The sequence below is a fragment of the Folsomia candida genome, unplaced genomic scaffold (genome assembly GCF_002217175.1).
Source record: "Folsomia candida strain VU population unplaced genomic scaffold, ASM221717v1 Fcan01_Sc027, whole genome shotgun sequence".
Classification (NCBI taxonomy): Eukaryota; Metazoa; Arthropoda; class Collembola; order Entomobryomorpha; family Isotomidae; genus Folsomia; species Folsomia candida.
The window spans coordinates 1,977,912-1,998,273 of NW_019091219.1; the positions used below are offsets into that span (position 1 = coordinate 1,977,912).

General features: G+C 37.8%; 2 protein-coding genes across 2 annotated transcripts; one reads left to right on the forward strand and one right to left on the reverse strand.

Annotated features, from left to right (window-relative positions):
• Positions 1–136: 136 nt before the first annotated feature.
• LOC118438830 lies at positions 137–4,924 on the forward strand. The gene is made up of 9 exons (XM_035859612.1): positions 137–471; positions 537–842; positions 946–1,931; positions 2,688–2,793; positions 2,897–3,097; positions 3,166–3,434; positions 3,515–3,655; positions 3,737–3,914; positions 3,973–4,924. The coding sequence occupies exons 3-6, from the start codon at positions 1,217–1,219 to the stop codon at positions 3,227–3,229; spliced, it is 1,086 nt and encodes a 361-aa protein (XP_035715505.1). The 5' UTR covers positions 137–471; positions 537–842; positions 946–1,216; the 3' UTR covers positions 3,230–3,434; positions 3,515–3,655; positions 3,737–3,914; positions 3,973–4,924.
• Positions 4,925–17,665: 12,741 nt separating this feature from the next.
• LOC110859631 (glutamate-gated chloride channel) lies at positions 17,666–19,709 on the reverse strand. The gene is given in 3 exon segments (XM_035859631.1): positions 17,666–17,761; positions 18,440–19,185; positions 19,595–19,709. Coding segments are annotated over 3 exon segments (957 nt in total).
• Between the last annotated feature and the right edge of the window lie 653 nt (positions 19,710–20,362).

A 20,362-nucleotide genomic window follows, 5' to 3' on the forward strand; every position in this document is an offset into this window, starting at 1 on the left:
CACCTCTAGCCAGCACTCATAAAATAAGTCTGGGGACATGAGAAGAATGTTCCGACACTGGTTAGATGCTCCTCCCTGTCTTCACATTTTATGTAATGAATACAGCGTGAAATAATAGGTTACAATGTATAAAACAATTAATCATAGGATGCAAATATTCTATGCAAAACCACAGCTATACGTAAAATCATGCGCTGGAAATATTGCCACCAAATGCATTGCTGCTCTCAGGATTCCATTTATTGATTTTGCAAAGAAAATCCCATCACATCTTGATGTGACGCACTTCACCCTCGACCTCGACTTCTGCTGATGAGTAGCAAGCACCGCTGCGCAATATTTCGCTCCATATTTGCAGTTTTCTTTTACGTGTCAACCACAACACCAGTTTAACCATGGTGCAGTTTAAAATTTTAAGAATATTTTCGTTTGGGCTGCTTATATTTCTTCTTGCATCCTGTCAACCAAAAGGTTTGTTAATTCATTTTTAGTTCATTAGATAATAAGTGAGACCCATTAATATTCCATTGAATCAGGCAAACCTCGTCCCATCGTGGTACAGGAAGGGCCAGAAATTTCCACAAACCCTGGTCGCAACCAACTACCAACCACTAAGGTGGTTACTACATCTTCACAATCATCACCTACTTCTGGTGGTCGTGCTCAACCACTTTCTCCAACGAGAACTACTACTCCGTCACCACTTTCTCCAACGAGAACTGCTACTGCATCACCACTTTCTCCAACGAGAACTGCTACTCCGTCACCACTTTCTCCAACGAGAAGTACTACTCCGTCACCATTTGTTCCACCAGCTAATACTGATATTGACACCGAGATAGGTATTTAATAAACGACATAATAAACGAATGATAAACGAATAAACGAATGATAATATTAATGTTAATATGATTATTAAACACTGACATATTATTGGACATGTAGACCGTGATGGAGATAACGAGGAGGATCAATCAGACGAAAGGTGCCACATACTAATAAATGAAATTGGACTTGACACAACAAACTTCCAATTCATTGAATTAACTCGTCTATGTGGTTCCACGCAGTATAAAAGGAAAAATACGATTGCACTTGGTGCATATGTAATTCTCGTACTACAGATACGACCATAACTGAATATCATTGGAAGTGTACACTTGGCTCGTCGAAGGATGGAGAAAGTAATGCATAAATCCACCGACGGAGTAGAACAATGAATGTCTGGTATTCTATCCAGATGAGGAGGATACACCAAGATATTTTGCATGGAGAACCACAAGCCGTATCTGCCCGGTTACTGGGAATAACGCAAGCAATGATTAAGCGAATCAATTCGGCAAGTCGAAGCAATAGTATTCTTACACCCGGAAAAAAACGCAAAACGTTCTGCCGGGTTCAAAGTCAAATAGACGATTTTGATAAAGATTGGCTACGGAGAAAGATTTCCTCATTTTACAAACAAGGCCAAATACCCCTTCTGGAAAATGTGTATCAATCTTTCATGACTTACAAAACAGATGGCCAAGATTTGTCACCAGAAGTATCAAGAGTATGCCTTCCTTTTCCCGTTTTGGGAAATAGATCAACGATATCTGGAGGATATGCGACTAATCACACCTTACAGCCTGGGACATTTCTCCGTAGCAATTCCACTACGCCATCAACATCAGGTTCATCTCCCACAAGACAAGTTGCTTCAACATCTACAACGACCGATCCTCCACCAGTATTTCACATGAGCCGTAAGACGTTTAGAAAATTCTTAAAAACAGAAATGAATTTCAAGTACGGAAAGGTTGAAACTCGAGCGGTTATTTGTCAAAGGGATGATATTTTAAAAATGAGAGGGAAATTTCTAAGAGACGTTAGAGCGAATGAGGCTTCCCCCGTGCCTAAAAAACTAAGCTACATTGACGAAACATGGATTGGTAATACTTTCCTTTTCAAGTAACTGACAAGGGAACATTCCGAGGTGTCCAACGAGTTAAGGGTCGAGACCTATACCAAAATGACCACAATACATGACGTATTAAACAAACTGAAGGAATTTCAGTGTATAATTCACTTTTTGTCACGTTGTGACGATATTTGTGACGAGCGCATGACCATTGGGATGCCAGAGAGGAAGAGGTCGGCCGCTGAACGATCAGGTCGACCACATTTTATCCTCACAGATTTCAAACTTCAGATAACCTACACACCTCTAATTTTTTCAAAATTTCATAATTATTTCAAAATTTCAAAACTTTTCCAAAACTTAAAAACTGTCAAAATTTCAATTTTTTCGAAATTTCAAAATTTCTTCAAAATTTCAAAATCTTTCCAAAATTTCTTCAAGATTTCAACATAGTTTCAAAATTTGAAAGAATTCGAAATCTCGGAAGATAACATGAAGACGACGACGCTTCTCTGTATCAGAAGCTGATCGTTCAGCGGCCAACCTCTTCCTCTCTGGCAAGCCTATGGTCATGCGCTCGTAACAAATATCGTCAAAACGTGACGAAAAGTAAATTTTACACGGAAATTCCTTCAGTTTGTTTAAGAAGTCATGTATTGTGGTCATTTTGGTATAGGTGTCGACCCTTAACTCGTTGGACACCTCGGTATCTTCCCTTGTGAGTAATACTTGTAGTACTTTCTGCCAAGTATGCATGTGTTAGTAATTTAATTCTTTGCTTGTGAAGACCCTAACCAAAGAGTGTCAAAGGGGTGGATTCCACGGAAATGCAGGAAAATGAAGGACATGGCGGATTACAGCTGGAAAGATCATAAAGTATCTCGAGGAAACAGGTAAATTAGTAATATTTGCAATCAGTGGTCTCGGAAGCATGGGGACATCTTTAATATTTTATTATGAAATCTTTAATATTTTATAATTAATTGTTAAATTCAGGCTAATCGTTCTGAGTGCTTGCACGGAATCTGGAATAATTCCAGAAGCAAGTCTTGTATACGAGATTGCAGCCACAAATGCTTCAGCAGATTACCACCAAAACGTCAACAAGGATGTGTTTATGTCTTGGTTGAATACCAAACTATTGCCTGCTTTGGATAAGACCAATGAATCGTATATAATTGTGATGGATAATGCACCGTAGGTTACGCATTAACTCCATCCTCCAATTATTTTTCTTATTTATTGTATGCCTTGGATATATAAAGGTACCATTCTACATCGCTAAAACCCAAAGTGGCTGAGAGAAGAAAGTTTGGTATGATTTTTTGAAGCTTCATGAAAACAAACTTTCACCCGCAAGGTCGATTCAACCAATAGACAAATATTACAAATGGGAAATAATGGAAATGGTGACCGAGATTATTGACAAGGGTGGATTAAAGAACGATCTATATGAGGTCGACCGAGAGGTCGTCAAGAGAGGATATTCCATTCTCAGATTACCCCCATATGGATGTGACTTAAATGTCATAGAGTTGAGTAATCACGATTTAATTTTAATTGCCTTTTGCTACATAAAGTATTGGTCTACAATTCAATTTTGGTCACATGTAGGTTTGTATGGAAAATGATTAAGGCAGAAATCCGGAAAAGAAATGCCCATCAAAATTTGAAGGAAGTTAAACAGATTGCGTAAGAAGTATTGCGAGCATTCGGAGCTGCTCAGATTAAACCTTTTTGGGCCCATGTGAAAAAGTTAGAACTTTCTCCGTTTAGCCCTTACTAAGCCCTGATTAAGTTTACTAAGTTCTCAATGACTTTTGGTATATGTTTCAGTTTGCAACAACGATATTGGGAAGAAGATGGATGGTTTGATGGCGCTATGGCCCAATCACCAGTTATCATAACGGAGGACGAGCAAGAGGAGGACGAAGAAGAGGACTCTGAACAAGAGGAGGAGAAAGATGATGAAGCAGGAGATTTTGAGGAAGATAGTTGTCAAGTTACTGCACAGGTTAGTGGAAATCATGTTGCACACTTGAATGAAAAGCATATTTGCATACTTTTTGCAGGTGATAAATGACTGCAACATTGAGGATGCTGCCCAATTTGATTACGAGCGAGAAATTGGAGCATTTATGCATACATCTGCTCCCCCTTCTCCAAAACGAAGGAAAACATGTGTAAAGCGTCTCAATTTTGCAAAACCCGGACGAGGTAGGGGGCGCGGCAGGGGGCGAGGAGGTGGCTCGGTGTAAATTTAAATAAATAAATTACCACTAATTCTTGGTGTTTAGTCATTGGAAGCAATATAGTAGTCATTCGTAGCAATATAGTAGTCATACGTAGCCATCTAGTAGTCATTGGTAGCAAAATAGTAGTCATTCGTAGCAATATAGTAGTCATTCGTAGCAATATAGTAGTCATTGGTTGCAATATAGTAGTCATTGGTAGCAAAATAGTAGTCATTCGTAGCAATATAGTAGTCATTCGTAGAAATATAGTAGTCATTGGTTGTAATCTAGTAGTCATTCGTAGCAATATAGTAGTCATTGGTAGCAAAATAGTACTCATTCGTAGCAATATAGTAGTCATACGTAGCCATCTAGTAGTCATTGGCAGCAAAATAGAAGTCATTGGTAGCAAAATAGTAGTCATTCGTAGCAATATAGTAGTCATACGTAGCCATCTAGTAGTCATTGGTAGCAAAATAGTACTCATTCGTAGCAATATAGTAGTCATACGTAGCCATCTAGTAGTCATTGGCAGCAAAATAGAAGTCATTGGTAGCAAAATAGTAGTCATTCGTAGCAATATAGTAGTCATCGGTTGCAATATAGTAGTCATTGGTAGGAATAGAGTAGCCATTCGTAGCAATATAGTAGTCATTCATATCTCTGTATCAATTTAAAAAATATAAATCAATAAAATGCTTTACAATTGAATTTTGTGATCACCGTTTATAAAAGATGCACATCACCCACACACATCTTTGCTGCATGTGCACCATTCCCACCAATGATCACCACCACCTTGCACTTCAAATAAAATAATGCCTTTTTTGATGGATTGAATGATTTTGCAAAAATAACCCAGTCGAGATTAAATTTGGCATGAAAGTTAATAATAGCTTGTAATGAGAGTTTATAAAGTAAAATTCGAACAATATTGAACGCCAAAATTTTCGAATTGTTGTTTTTGTTTTTCGCAATTGATTGAGCAATATATAACAACCTATAATAGAAATAAAAACTGCAAAAAAATTGAGCGAAAATAAATGTGAGTAGGCTAGGGATCGAACCCACGCCGCCACGAGTGAAGAGTGGATGCGCTACCAACTGTGCCAAGCGTGCATGTTGAGAGGTAGCAACTGAAAGAGACTCTTATTCCACCACTAGCCCCAAAAGAGGGGTAGTGGTGGGGAGAATCTGCGAACGGCAGGATTGCCAGCTCATTTAAGGATTCCAACAATAGTAAGCATTTTATATTTATTTTATATTTCGCCACACCCCCTGACCACACCTCTTGAGATAAATTGATTGTCTGTCATTAGATTACCCATTAGAACAACATAAGAAGGAAAAATTGAATTGAAAAAATGAATATTTTCATTGCCACATCCCCCGTCGTGGCGAGGGGGTGTGACATGTCAAATTCTAATCTGACCCTTGACGTAAGGGACTTTCATTCTAAATAATGGATGAGGAATCAAATAAAGTACTGCAAAAAAATTAGACAATCAGAAGAATCGAACCCACGTCTCCTTGATCAATAATCCCACCCCTTAACCTCTAGACCATTATGTACATTCAGTTGCTACGACTTCTTTATAGCTCGTATTTGTTTAGCATTCAATAATTACATAAAACGTATAATTACTATTTTGCTCAGTCAGTTAGCTTTGTACATAAAAAAGTGTAACAGGAAAAAGTTAGATCTCAATGTGAGCAATATAAAAAACTGCTATGTCCAATAAGAAAGTTTAAATTTTACGTGGACTTCAGCCATCTGAAATCTTCAAACGTCTATTTTTAATGGAAATACTCAAAATTTCAAAAAACCAAATTTAACCAAATTAAGTTACATAATTCTCTAACTATTTTGTCTCTTGTTATTTTTCTCTTGGACGCATCGTTCATGCGTGAGATTTGTGGGAGTTTTTCGGTGGTCAGTGGATTCGCATACTCAGGCTACGCCGGGCCCCAACCGAGCATATTCATTTTTGCTTTTTGCGTGGGGCCCCGCTTTCCGGCTTTCGCCTCACCTAAGAAAAACTCGGAGTTTGGAGAAGGCCCCTTTTTTATTTGACGACGAATGGAGAAGGCTCTTTCCTTATTTAACACCAAATGGAGATGGCTCTTTTCCATCCTTCAACGACGATATGAATTTTCTGTTTCATGGTACAACTACTTATCATTTGCAAGTATATAATGTAAATACATAAATTTTATACTAGTACCACTCTCATTGATTATGTAAAATAATTTAGACAGATACATAGAATAATTAGTCTTGTACGTTGCAATTTCTTGCTAAATATGATGAAATTTATGAGTGAATATTATTGTGGTGTGTCAAGCCCCTTAACATGTGAGTTTTCAATAAAGTCCCTACCACACTTTCTGCACTTTGAGGTGAAAACTACAGATATTCCGATTGTATACCAATATAAATCTTGAAGGTTAAAAACGTACTTTTTTAGTGTTTTCACTACTTCAGTCATCAAAATTTCCACCAGCTGATAAATTTATTGAAATATTATTCGATTGAACCTTATTTTGATAGTTCAATAGCTTAAATAGCTTCACCAGGACTAAGCTATTTAGCAATCGGGATTAAGACTGTAAAATCAAAGTGAATCAATTTTTCTGATTTCAATTCCTTGATTGGGATAAGCATCATACTTTATAGTTACTCTGTCCCTTGTCTGCCTAATAATAAATGGGGAAGGTTTTACTCAAGCTAAGTGAAGCCTTAGAAAATCTATCAATGAAGGAGAAATCCTCCGATGCATATGGTTAGTGGGTGCTAATTTTTATGTCTGCGATGATGACCATTAATAATAATATAATAATAATAACATTTTTATACTGATTTATACGACCATGACATACAGGTAGAAATGATTAAGACTAAAGAAGGTAGCTCTAGTTTCACATTACACTACAAATAAGCTGCATGGCATGTTTCAATAGTTTACATCCTATCTAAGCCTTTACTATTACCGTGTTTAATTGACGTCAAATCAATAATTTTATCAATTGAACCTTCAAAACAATTCTCAACTGCGCAGTACAAATTCGGCGCGGGGAAAAATTATTTAATGTCAGTAAATTTAGGACATTAACTAACAACATTTACTTACTTAAACTAACTAATTATTAACCAATTCGAATTTTTATCAAATTACAAAATAATAATACTTAATTAAATTATAGATGTTAGAAAAATTGCACAAAAAAAACCAGAGGTAAAAGCTTGTACTAACATGAACCACATAATTTCAAAATTGCAACCAAATCGGAGGGTTACAATTCACACCATCGCGTTGTTAGTGACGAACATAAATTTATAATCAATCCTACTACACTGTCATTAATGCATTAATTGTATAATCAACGATATACTGTACTAATGCCTTCTGTTGTTCACTTTGGTAAAAACCACACCACCCTAACTGAAACCCAATCGGTTTTAAAGCCTTTAAACGTCTCCGCTCCAACTTTGTCCTAGCGTGGAACCTCAAATCCTTCAGAATACTCTCTGAAAATGAATATATCATTGCCAATTTCGGCAATACAAGTACAACCGCAAGAAAACACATGATACTCGAGTAAGGGCCCAGCAGGTATAAAATCACACTCTCTTGCATAACATATGTACACCTGATTGACCAGTATGTCGTAAAGACGGTAAGATTCGCACCCGCAAAAATTTGCGCTAGCAACTCTAACCAACAAAAATAATAGTTTAGAAAATCCATCCAAATTTGAATTTCGCCCCATGCCTGAATTAATTGTTGCCTTCGAAAGAATCCATAAGTCCTTTTCTTCAAACGAGATAAAATGCTTTTCAATCCATCCACAATCATGTAACCAAGAATAGCCAAGACTGAGAAGCTTGATGCCATATCGTAGCAGAAGATTATCAAAGCTCCCAATCGGAAACCGTATGATAAAGTCGATGTAACCCGTGACTCTTGAAGATTTAACGTGCTGTTTATATCCACTTCAGTAATGAATACCAATAATGCGTCGATGTTTGTTATGACGGATAGTACCGGACAAATCACCGGTGAGGCAAGACAGCATTGAATAACTGCTTTAAGGACGATACGTGCCGTTTTGTCTTTGTGGTCCGACACTAGAAAATCAGATACTAAAAAAATACGTGGCATAATTTGATACTTCCAATGCGATGGTGTGAAGTGTAACCCTCCGAATTGGTTGAAATTTTGAAATTATGTGGTCCAAGTCAATACAAGAAACATCTCTTGAGGCAGTTTGTGCGATGGTTGGAATTTGTCAAAATATTTGAAGTCATAGTTGAAAAAATGGGTGATTTTTACCAAGCAGAGGAATCAAACCACACTCCCGTTCCGTTAAAAGGGAAAAATCACCTATTTTTCAACTTTAACCTAAAATATTTTGAGTAACTCCAGCCATCACACAAACTGTCTCAAGAAACGTTGGTTGTATTGACTTGGTCATAGTTTTTAAACCAATTTTGTAACTGATAACTATTAACACGTGAATAAAGGCTTAAATTAAATCCAATCAAATTGGACCACAAAATTTTGAAATTTCAGCCAAATCGGAGGGAAACACTTGAAACCATCGCCTTGTTAGATATATTCTTCGTACCTTTAAGTCTTCTTTTCATTGTCTGGAGGCTGTTCAGGACAGGAGGAATAGCCCAAGGATACAACCATCGTTCTGACACCAATCCGGCCATTGTAAGACCAATAAATAGATCGTAAAGAATAGCCATTCTACGCATTATGTCGATCAAAGGCCGGCCATGGTTGCTTTCATATTTTAAATCAAAATCCAGATACATGAACAATATGACAGTTACGGTTGTATGGGCAAAATAAATAATGTGAACGACATGTTCCCATAGTTGTTTCAATTTGGATGGACGAATGTAGGTTACGGTCCCGTTTGACACGGAGAATGGAAAAGGTAAAAAGAAAAATTTCCTAAGGAAATATTCCAAGATATCTAACATAGTTTCTATTTAAATCAACTCAGCCCTTCTTATTGTGTTAAACCATATCGTTTGACTTTGCAAGTTCCAGAAGTTGAATTGGCAAAGAATATTTCTAATGATAACATTTTATTATATCGGTTTAACCGAAATCCACAAAATTTATTAGATTATTTTATTAAGATACCGAAACCTGGGAAATAAGGCTGTTAAGGGACATGCTTTACTTTCGGATACCCAAACCAAAATATACTATGTAAAGGTAGGTATGTAAATGTAATAAAGATTTTTGGATTTATAAACTTTTACCGATAAATTACAAAATATTATTGCCCCAACTTCCTTAGATAAGTATGTATGTAGTTAACCAGTTATCTATGATTAAGTATTTATCTTCGTGGCTCTCAAGACATTAACCTTAATTGCTGCCGGTTAAAGAAATATGTGCATAAATAATCATTATACAACGTTTTTTTCTAGCAGTTTCATGCCAGATAAAGTATGGACTGTCCCCATATTGTAAGGGTCAAGATTCCCCGTATTTATTCAGCCAGTTAAAAAATAATTTTGGATATTTAAAAGGCTTAAAAATTGGCAAATTTTATAAGCTTTTCAAAACTGCAAAAAGAATTTGATTATGTACAAAAATTGCACAAAAATTTCATTAGATTTGATTCATTTTTTGCAGGCCAAAACGTTCCGACCCTCATGTGGACACTCCTTACTCATAGCCAGATGACTTATTTAGTAACTTTCGCAAAACCGCATAGTTGAGAAAGTACTCCTTCTTGTTTTCTCCTACCTACACTGTAAGAAATTTTACTACCACGCGGTAAACATACATATATGACTCTACCGTACTGGTAGCCGCACTGTTACCGAATGGTAGCAATCCTATCTTCACTACGTAAGGCTGGCACGAGACTAAATCCTACCTCACCGCGGTGGTGGAGGAATTGAGACATCACAGCTACCGCTGTCGAATGGGCTATAAGGTAGCAACTAGGAATGGGTAATCCGATCCGAAGAAATCCGATCCGATCCTAATCCGTCGGATTATGTCGGATCGGATCAAGGTTTTTTCTGATCCGAGGCCGATCGGGTCGGATCGGATTGGTTCAAAAATCCGATCGGATCAATCCGATACTTCCCATCGGATTTCGGATCGGATTTCGGATTGTATTATTTGGATCAATCCAGCTTGCTTCCTCTATTCACCCGACATTTTCCACCCACTATTTCACAAATTACGACAGATTTCAAAAACAATCTTTCTCTCTACTACCTCTAACATAATTTGTCAACACATTCGTCAAAAATTGATTGGACAAAGTAAAAAATTCTTGTTCAGCTAATATTAATAGTCGCAATTCCTTGATAAATTTTCTATTGGTCGCTCGAAAACACTACGAAATAATCTGTCATGAAGCATTTTAGATTCTTCACGCCTATAATATTTGGTGAACAGTAACTAATTACTAATTACAGTTGACAGTGAAGAAAATTAAAGTGTAGGGTGGATAAACTGGTCTATCTCCATCGATGGCCACGATCATAGATTGTAAGTTTGCAGGATGCAATCCCAGAAATAAAGTGATTGGATTACGTCTCTATTTTTGAAAAATTTCAAAAAGCGTAAGGGTCACTATTTTTGTCTAACAATGGAGGTCTCCCAAAGTAGTCCCACAGATTTGGACCAAACTAGCGTCAATCGATGAAAAATATAATTAGTATGAAATTTTCAAATGGAACTATATGCCAATGCGCAGGTTTGGCGGAGATATTTGCATCCAAAGCGGGAAAAATGCGCAGCAAATTTGGAAAATGAAACATTATCCAGCCTTGGGAGTGCGTTTTCTCCTCTTTTTATGCAAATATCTCCGTCAAACCTGTGCATTGGGAGATAGTTCCATTTGAAAATTTCATACTAATTATATTTTTGATCGATTGACGCTAGTTTGGTCCAAATCTGTGAGCATACGTTGGGAGACCCCATTGTTAGAAGCGCACTCAACTCTCGCGATGACTTGCTTCCTTTGAGGCTTTATTTCTTGACAAATAAATAGCTCAACTGGATGTGAGCATATTGATATCTTGTACATTTCCGGACGATTTTTTGAAGTAGTGGATTTTTTAATAATGCGAATTTTAACAATTTGTCAAAACTCGCCTTATTAAAAAATTCGCTACTTTGTTCAAAAAATCGCACGGAAGTGTACAAGATATCAAAAGTGTTCACATTTCACTGCGCTATCGATAAAAATAAAGCCTCCAAAGAAACATATCGTCATGAAACTTCAAGTGATTTTTTGGGTCAAAAATTGTGACCTTTGACTCTGATGATATTTTTCAAATTCTGGAAGGGCAGCCAGCCCCAATATTTCTGGGCTACCACTCTGAAAATTTTCAAGCTGATATCGTTGCCATTGTGTGAGATAAAAAACTCCATCCATCGTGCAATTTAATTTGGCCCCCTATTACCTATTGTCTAATCAATATGTAGGGTGAAATTTAGATTGCTTTGTCGGTTTTTAGTAACCATATACTAATAGGTAATTAATTATTGAACCTTGTTTATGTATATGTATATAATGCATATTGGGGAGTATTATTATCCTCTCTTGAGTAGGTATACATAATATGTATTACATATGTATGTAAGTATTGCAAGTATTAAATTACATATATATACAGTATGTAACTTATTTAATGCTACGATTTTTGATTTCAAACTCAATTTCAATTTTCCCAAGAACAGGTAGATATTTCAAAATTGTTTTCATACCAATTATTCACCATATATTGGACTACATTGAGGCAAATTTTCGAACGGATGGAAATAAAACTGTTGAATCCACAAATATTTTAATGTCAAAATATTGCGAATTGCACGTTACATAATTAATGCTACGATACACAACCGGTACAAATTTGCCGTTTTTCCTAAGTGCAGAGCATAGTTTCGTAGGGATAAACAATTCTGTAGTATTTCTGCTAGAAATAAAAATAATCTGACGAATTAAAATAAATAAATACCCAAGGACACAGTTTCTCAGTATAAAAATATTGAAAACGTGACCTCCCTCCATTAATAACGCCTGACTTTAAGGAAAATATGGAAACAATTTAAAATACACACAGGATCTGTTCCAAGGTTCGCCGAAGAAAGGAAAACCACAGGAGCTGTGGTGAGTTGTCATCGTTAGGGTCGAAAGCCCAGTAACATTCCACACGCGGCCGGGACAATTGTAAAAACAGTGACAATGATGCTTGTCTGTCCGCGCCAGAAATTGCGAAAGATGTTCAAATTGACCGTTTTACTGCTGTACACCTATGAATGATTAGACACAGGCTGATATTCGCAGGAATATCTGGGGAAATTCCAAATTCCACACCATACACCTTAGCGAATAATCACAAGAAACGCTTTGCGTGGGCAATGTAAAGATAAGATGATCCCATGGCTACCGGAAAAAATTTTTGTTCTCAGATTAGACCCTAATTCAACTTTTTAGCTCAGATGGAACGGTAAGAGTGCAGAATTAGCCCAAAGAAGTTTAAAGAAATTGATTTCTGAGACAAACTGTCGAACATAGCAGAGATAAATAAATCTAGGTCATGTGTACAGCCAAATCCTGGTGTGAAACTTTCCAGATTCTGCAGGGAGGTTAGGTTTTGGGGCAGTATATGTTGCCACCGGGTAGTAGCACTGACGTGCGTCGATGGGATCATGACCAAAGAGGTTTACCTGGATTTGCTAGAAATAAATCTTAGGCAATTCACAACGAAGACTGACTTTTATCCGAGATTTATTTTGAAAAATGTCGGATATTAGACAAATATTACAAAAATCATCTCAAAATGCCTCAAGGACAATAATACAAAGCTTTTGGACTGGACATTCAAATTTATTGACTTCAACTCGATTGAGCATAGCCCAAAAACACTGCAGCGTCTGGTTGCGACACCAAAACCGAGAAGCATGGCTCCCCGGCAAACCGTCATCACAGAAAAGTTAAGAAACATCAATCGTAGCGTAACCGAAAGGTTGGTGGGTTAGATGCACAGACGATTTCAATCAGCTATTGAAGTTTGACAAGATATTGAACCGATCACACCCCCGTAGCATTAATTATGTAACGTGCAATTCGCAATATTTTAACGTTAAAATATTTGTGGATTCAACAGTTTTATTTCCATCCGTTCGAAAATTTGCCTCAATGTAGTCCAATATATGGTGAATAATCGGTATGAAAACAATTTTGAAATATCTACCTGTTCTTGGGAAAATTGAAATTGAGTTTGAAATCAAAAATCGTAGCATTAAATAAGTTACATACTGTATATATATGTAATTTAATACTTGCAATACTTACATACATATGTAATACATATTATGTATACCTACTCAAGAGAGGATAATAATACTCCCCAATATGCATACTGTATGAAATTTATCTATAGATATAACCATTTTAGTAATCCGATCCGATCCGAAATCCGTCGGATTGATCCGAATCGGATCGGATTGGTCGGTCAATCCGCCTCGGATCAATCCGATACCCGGATTAATCCGAGTCGGATTGATCCGATGACCCCAAAATCCGATCCGATCCGATCCGAACCCATTCCTAGTAGCAACCCAAAAAGTCCTGTTTTGATGGAAAAACGCCAGCGTGCACGCTCGCTACCTGCTCGGGTCATGTACATAACTCCGTGCAAAAGAAGGTGAGCGCGCGTGCACGCTGATCAAAACAGGACTTTTTGGGTTGCTACCTTATAACCCATTCGACTGATGATAATGGATAACATTGGGGCTTCCCACAAGACGGGCCAAGACAAGAGTATACGTCTTGTCTCGTCTTGTTAAAATCTGCGGGACGAAATATCAAGACAAGACGGGACGACAAGCTGTCCCGTCTTGTCTTGCGTCCCGTCTTGCCCGTCCCGTGCAAGACGGGACAACACGGGACGCACATGGTTTAAATGGGTTGAATTTTAAATCCATTCACATAATTTAAGTTCGCTTCAGGATGCATGATACAAATTGTTTTTACTAATTACAGAATAACTTAACCAAGGTTTCGACTGGTAAAAATCACATTACACTGGAGGTGGGAAAAAGACCTTTGCCATCCCAAAAACGGAAAATCTCTGTTTTGGTTTGACCGGAAACTGCTTGTTTGGAAATTTATTTTCTCAAGACTTGACTTCATGTTCGTATTGTACAAAAAATTCTAACTTCTAAATTCTATTTCATGATAACGGATTAGATAAAGCTATCCGAAAAATATTTGATGGTTTGGTTCAATCGAATTCCCAATTTAAGGGAATTACAATTTCACTCAAGTTATATTTTACTGCACAAATACTACCGTTGTGCTAAGCTTTATATTCAATTTTAATGAATTCCGAGACGAAAGTATCATATTAAAATGGTCGCAAGACCATCAGTCTTGCCGAGACAAGACGGGACAAGACGTTGTTTGTCCCGTCCCGTGTCCTGTCTTGCTTGCCAAAACGCGGGACGTAAATTTCCGTCTTGTCCCGTCTTGTTATCCCGTCCTGAAGTATTCAGGTCAAGACAAGACAAGACTGTCCTGTCTTGTGGGAAGCCCTAGATAACATTGCCACACGATATTAAAATTTTATTACCGGATTTTTAAGAGTGTATTTAGTTTAAACAAGAACGTTCCTGCCGAAACGAAAATTATCCAGAATAACTAAAGTATTGCTTGCCTCATTGGAAAGAGTTCCAATCAGGCAAGCAATATTTTTCATTAGATTGGTAGCATTAGCGAATGTACCTAGTAGTGCCATATGTAATGTACAATGCATTTCGCTCGAAGATAAAATTAGTTAGAGTTGGTTTAGAGTTGTACTATTTTTTATTGAAATCCCCGTGCACTTGTCCATCAGAAACCATGTTTCAAAGTTTTTTATAACCCAATGTGGCAAAATGATAGCTCGGCAAGAACAGCATGTTGCAATTTTTGAGCAACATTTTTGTAAACAAACAAAATCGTCATTTTTCAATTGATCAATAAAAATCGAAACTGATCACAAGCTGGTCGACCGTACCATACAATGATGCGCTGACACCGACAGTGTTGAAAACCTAAAAACAAGCCCAACGGAACGGCATCGGCCCCGGCTACGGCTTCCATGGGGGACGTGGGCAGATCCCACGGTCCGTGGATACCCCCCGCCCAACAACCTTCAACTGTCTGCTTCCGCATGCAGACGCCACCCTCATTTGGATATCACCAGCACCCCACGGAATCCTCCTATGTATCACTGCCATACATTTTCCTACCTGGTGTCCAGTTTGGGCCACCTTCCCAATACATGTTGAGGTTTTCCGAACTATCGGTTTTCCCTTTACACCCTTGCTACTGTTGCTATATACATATTATCATTAGATTGTAGCCTATAATATTATTATGGTGTGTGATTAGCCTTATTGGGATGCCGTGTGCTACTTGTGGATCATGCCCACAACTGAGCACACAGTACTGAGTTAAGCCTCACGCTCGGAGGAGAAGTTGGAGTTGGGGCAGTCTTCCCAGTTTCATCCTTCTCTCTCGCTTTGCGTAATACATTGAATCGCATCTCGAAAATCTCGAAACTTCGCATCGGCCCTGTGGGGGGGAGGAGTGGACCTCAGGGAAATGCATCCTCCGGTGTTTAGAATTTGCTTTTCTGCGTCTGATGGTATTTTTTTCAAATTTTTTGAACTGGCGCAAGGTACTCTTATGCCCCTTACCATCAAGTGATGTAACCTTATGTAGACTGGCAAGGGGCATAAGAGTACCTTGCGCCAGTCCAAAAAATTTGAAAAAAATACCATCAGACGCAGAAAAGCAAATTCTAAACACCGGAGGATGCATTTCCCTGAGGTCCACTCCTCCCCCCCACAGGGTCGATGCGAAGTTTCGAGATAGGCGATTCAATGCATTACGCAAAGCGAGAGAGAAGGATGAAACTGGGAAGACTGCCCCAACTCCAACTTCTCCGAGCGTGAGGGTAAGCCTTAAAGAACTTAATTTATGCTGGTTTCAATTGCATAGTGAGTTGATCTGAATCCATTCCAACCCTCTAGTTATTACATATTCTAACGTTTTCTTAGACATTTAGTCATTTTACCTAGGGTCTGTTTTTCCATTTCAAAACTCTTTTTACCAGAAAAGGAGAGAAACAGTGGTGAAGGTGAGAAAAGGGCATAGTGATGGGTAACCTCACAAGGCCTCTCGGAAAAAAAGTGAGGCCTACGACCTCTCATGCCGAGGAAGCCCAAGGCCTTTGCCTCACAATTTAAGCCTAGGCCTCTGGTCAGAGGCTATAGGCCTCAGAGAGATCGGCCTCTCCATTTAAAAGTGAAGCCAACGACCTCACACAGCCTCGACCTCGGCCTCACATCGGGAATCTTAAGCGTCAATGAGGCAGGTCTCGGCCTGTCTAGTTTTCAAAATATAGGCTTCAGACCTCCCTGGGTTCGACCTCAATATCCTCAAAGACCCCAAGGCTTCCCATCACTGTTTAGGCCCTTGTATGTATTTTTCTTTGAGAAATCCACATTTTTGTACCTCAAATTTGTACCTTGGTGAATTTCGCCTAGTTTAACCTATTATCTTCCTTTTGGCGTGTCTTTACCATTTTATTACTTTGAAGGTGTGAAGAAAACACTTCCAACTGATTGACAAATAATCTGATTTATTCACCAGCTGCGACCGGTTTCGCCATAAAGTACAGCTTCTTCAGGCTACGAAATTATAGAAAATTACAAAATAATTAATATAAAATAACATAAAGTGAATTAAATTTCCAATTAAGTTTGAATATAAAAGTATATACATATGTATATGCACATGCATATTCACACGCCATTATAATAAGTGTAATTGTGTTCTTAAATAATCTGGTAAAATTAAAGACTTTAGTAAGTTTTGTAACAGAATTTCAAAAATTACTTGCTGAGTGACTTGTTATAGTTTGTTTTTAAATGTTTATAAGTTGTTTACAAGTTTCTTAAACTTTTTTTGGGCAAATATTTTTTTCATATGTAACGCACATTATTATTCATGACGACATTAATGACGACATTAATATTCGTGACATGATTTAAGATTATTATACACATATTAATTATTATATATTAAGTAAATTTCAAAAATTTCTCGAACTCAGAGCATTGCTAAGAACTTTGATATGTTCCCAAAGTTATGAACTTTAATCTTATGCAGACATCAAGTATGTACTTCAATTTTTAGAAATGTTAATTTTTAAAGATGTTTAAAATGTCAAACTCATGCCGGTATTTTTTAGTGAAGCAAATTCCTAGTAGCAAAAAAGGGCTAAGAATTGATAGGCCTGAGGTAGTTACATATCTCGGATTTTGACCTGACTAATTTTAAATTGTTCACGCTCAGAAATAAACAAGAGGAACTACATTTTTCCGCTTCCAGTTCGCTTGTGGCGGAATTTTAAAATAAAATTACAGCCAAAATCAGGATTTTTTCAAAACGCTCTAAGTTTTCGAACCATTCTAAAACAGTTTTAATTTTCAATGTTTTCTGCATGTTTAATGATTTTGAAAGTTTTTAAAAATGAATTTTAATAATTACAGGGGAGTAATTCTGAGCAAGAATCGTGCTTAACTTTTGAAATCGGGTTAAAATTCGAAAAGTGTATTTAATAAATTTAATAATTCCTTGAAAGGCGAAAATACAACACACATTCTAGAAAACCCATAAATACTGGTCCGTTGATTTTGATGCTTCAACAATACTAATTAGTCTGATCGAGAAAGAGATAATCACCTTACATCTATGCTCTGTAACCCCAAGTTAATAACATACATAATTCGATTTCTCGGTCATTTATCTAGCGATTTTGGTTAAGTTTTGAATTTGAAGGCCAATAGGAAAAATATATGAAAAATGTGATCTTCCCATTTTCCTGCTAATGTGAGTTTCTACCAGTCCAAACCCTGGTTTTGACCGGACTTTTATTAAATTTTAATGGTTATAAAAAAAGGCCGTACAATTGTTCAAAAATCCAGGCCCCTCATTGGCTTGTCGCGGCACTGCATACAAGACTATGAAAAAGGATATATGATATGTAAGCATACAGTAGCCTACAAAATCAATTATTACGTTAATCCAAAAATAAATGAACAATTACACATTGACAAACTCATCACTCATTCCTAGGCTCCGTGAACAATTTATACAACTAATCCATCCCTTCCCAATTAATTTAATACACATAAACGTGTACATATGCCACTGCACACGCCGTAAAACAAACCGGAAACAAGATCCTGCACACCTTATCCAACTTCCTCCCGAAACAATCATACCTCACATTTTTATCCTCCTTCTCCCCACCCCCTTTATCACATCCAATCGCAAACACCTTATTCCCCTGAGTAAGAAACGTAACCGTCGCCGTCTCCAAAATCGAAAGCACGGCAAACACCATGCAAAATCCGGCCCACACATCGACCGCTTTAATGTACGAGACTTGCGGTAAAGTTTGATTCGCACCTTGAATCTGTGTCGTCATTGTGAGCAGCAAGGTCACCGTAAGGGAAACCCTCGTACTGATCGATGGCCCGAGCCAGAACGAAATCCAACTCAGCACCACAAACATGGTGGTTGGCAGGTAGATAAAGAGCATGTACGCGGTCGAGTGGCGACGAAGGTGGAAATCGGCAATGATATGGCTGAATTCGCCGACTTTGGTTGGATTCAGACTTCCAACGGATGTTTTAACGGCCTCCAAAGTAAAGCGGGAATAGGGGAGATTCTTGGATTCGCGAAGATCGACTGGATCCTCGCCATCCCAGGCGAGCATGATATCCGAAGAAGTTCCGGAGTAGTCGGAAATTTGAATGGAGCAGATCTGCTTGTCGAAAGGGAAGTAGGTGAGGTCCATTTCGCAGGCGAATGTGACGGTGAGTCTGGTACTCCAGACGACCTTTCCTGTGGAGTAGACGCGTTTGTAGCTGTTGGTTTTAAAGGTGGTGTGGACTGAGGAGGTGGCTTCGTTCATGAAAAATAAGGCGGGTGTCCCTATGCAAGTGAAAAGTGACCTTTTTAACTTAAAAAATCCGTGGAAAAATTTAAAAAACTACAGGACAGAACGAAGTGTTTAATTTATTGCCACACAAGGACAAAAGGAACCAATTTCAGCAACTTTCACTTATCCCCCGATTTAAGCCGGAATATTAAACGGAAAACTCGGCCTAAGTTGGTTTAATCCAGAATTGAGTCGGATGGACATTTTTTCGGATCCGAACTGAATCTTAATTTTTCTGTTGAAAAATTATCCAAACCGAACCGAATGATTCGGATTCGGCTCGGATGTACACTTTATCCGAAAGTCCGATAACCGCCGCAACTCTGGTTTAATCCATAAGCCGGGTTTAAGCTTTATCCTGAATTCGGGCCTAGGAAATTAAATTGGTTTTAAAATCCTTACAAATTTTGTCTCCCATTTCGTTCAACGTGATATACTCTCCTGGACTGGAACCTTCAAACCTCAATCGATGGTCTTGCCAAGTTTGACGGAAGGTAAGTTGTGCGACAAATTCCATTTTTAAATCGTCTATTCGATAAATCTTTCGAATTGCTATATTCACTTTTACCAAGGTGGCATTGTTTCCGAGGATTTTAGATTCTGTCTCATTCGGTAGAGGGCGGACGTCTTTAGAATAATCGGGACCGTTTAAAACATCCAGCACGGGATGATTCGAGAGGGGAAGATTCGCAAATATCAAAGGTATAGTAAATATCAGTAAGACAAGCGAGAAATGCATTTTCCACGGAAATATCAAGGCAAAAACATTCAACACGAAACACACAGTCAGGCAGTTTGTCTAAGGATAAGAATCTACTGGAGTGAGTGATAAGAAATATTTATGTCTCTGACATTTAATAATTTTCAATTATCTAGATTAATTGAATAATTTATAGCAGTTAGGAAATAATTTGGCTGGCTGATGAGTTTATCGAATCGATTAAAGTATCTATTTTAGGCTGTGTATATTTGCTCAATAATATTATGACATTTAAGTAATTGGATGTATGTAAGTATGTGTGTAGGTAGAGTAAAGCATGTTTATTTCCCTATCGCAACATGTTAACAATCTGTTGACAGTGCAAATTAATGTCTATTAGACATTAATTTGCTCTTCCCATGACCCCCCCTCCCCCCCTCTTGCGTTACGTAATTTATGGACGGCCCCTA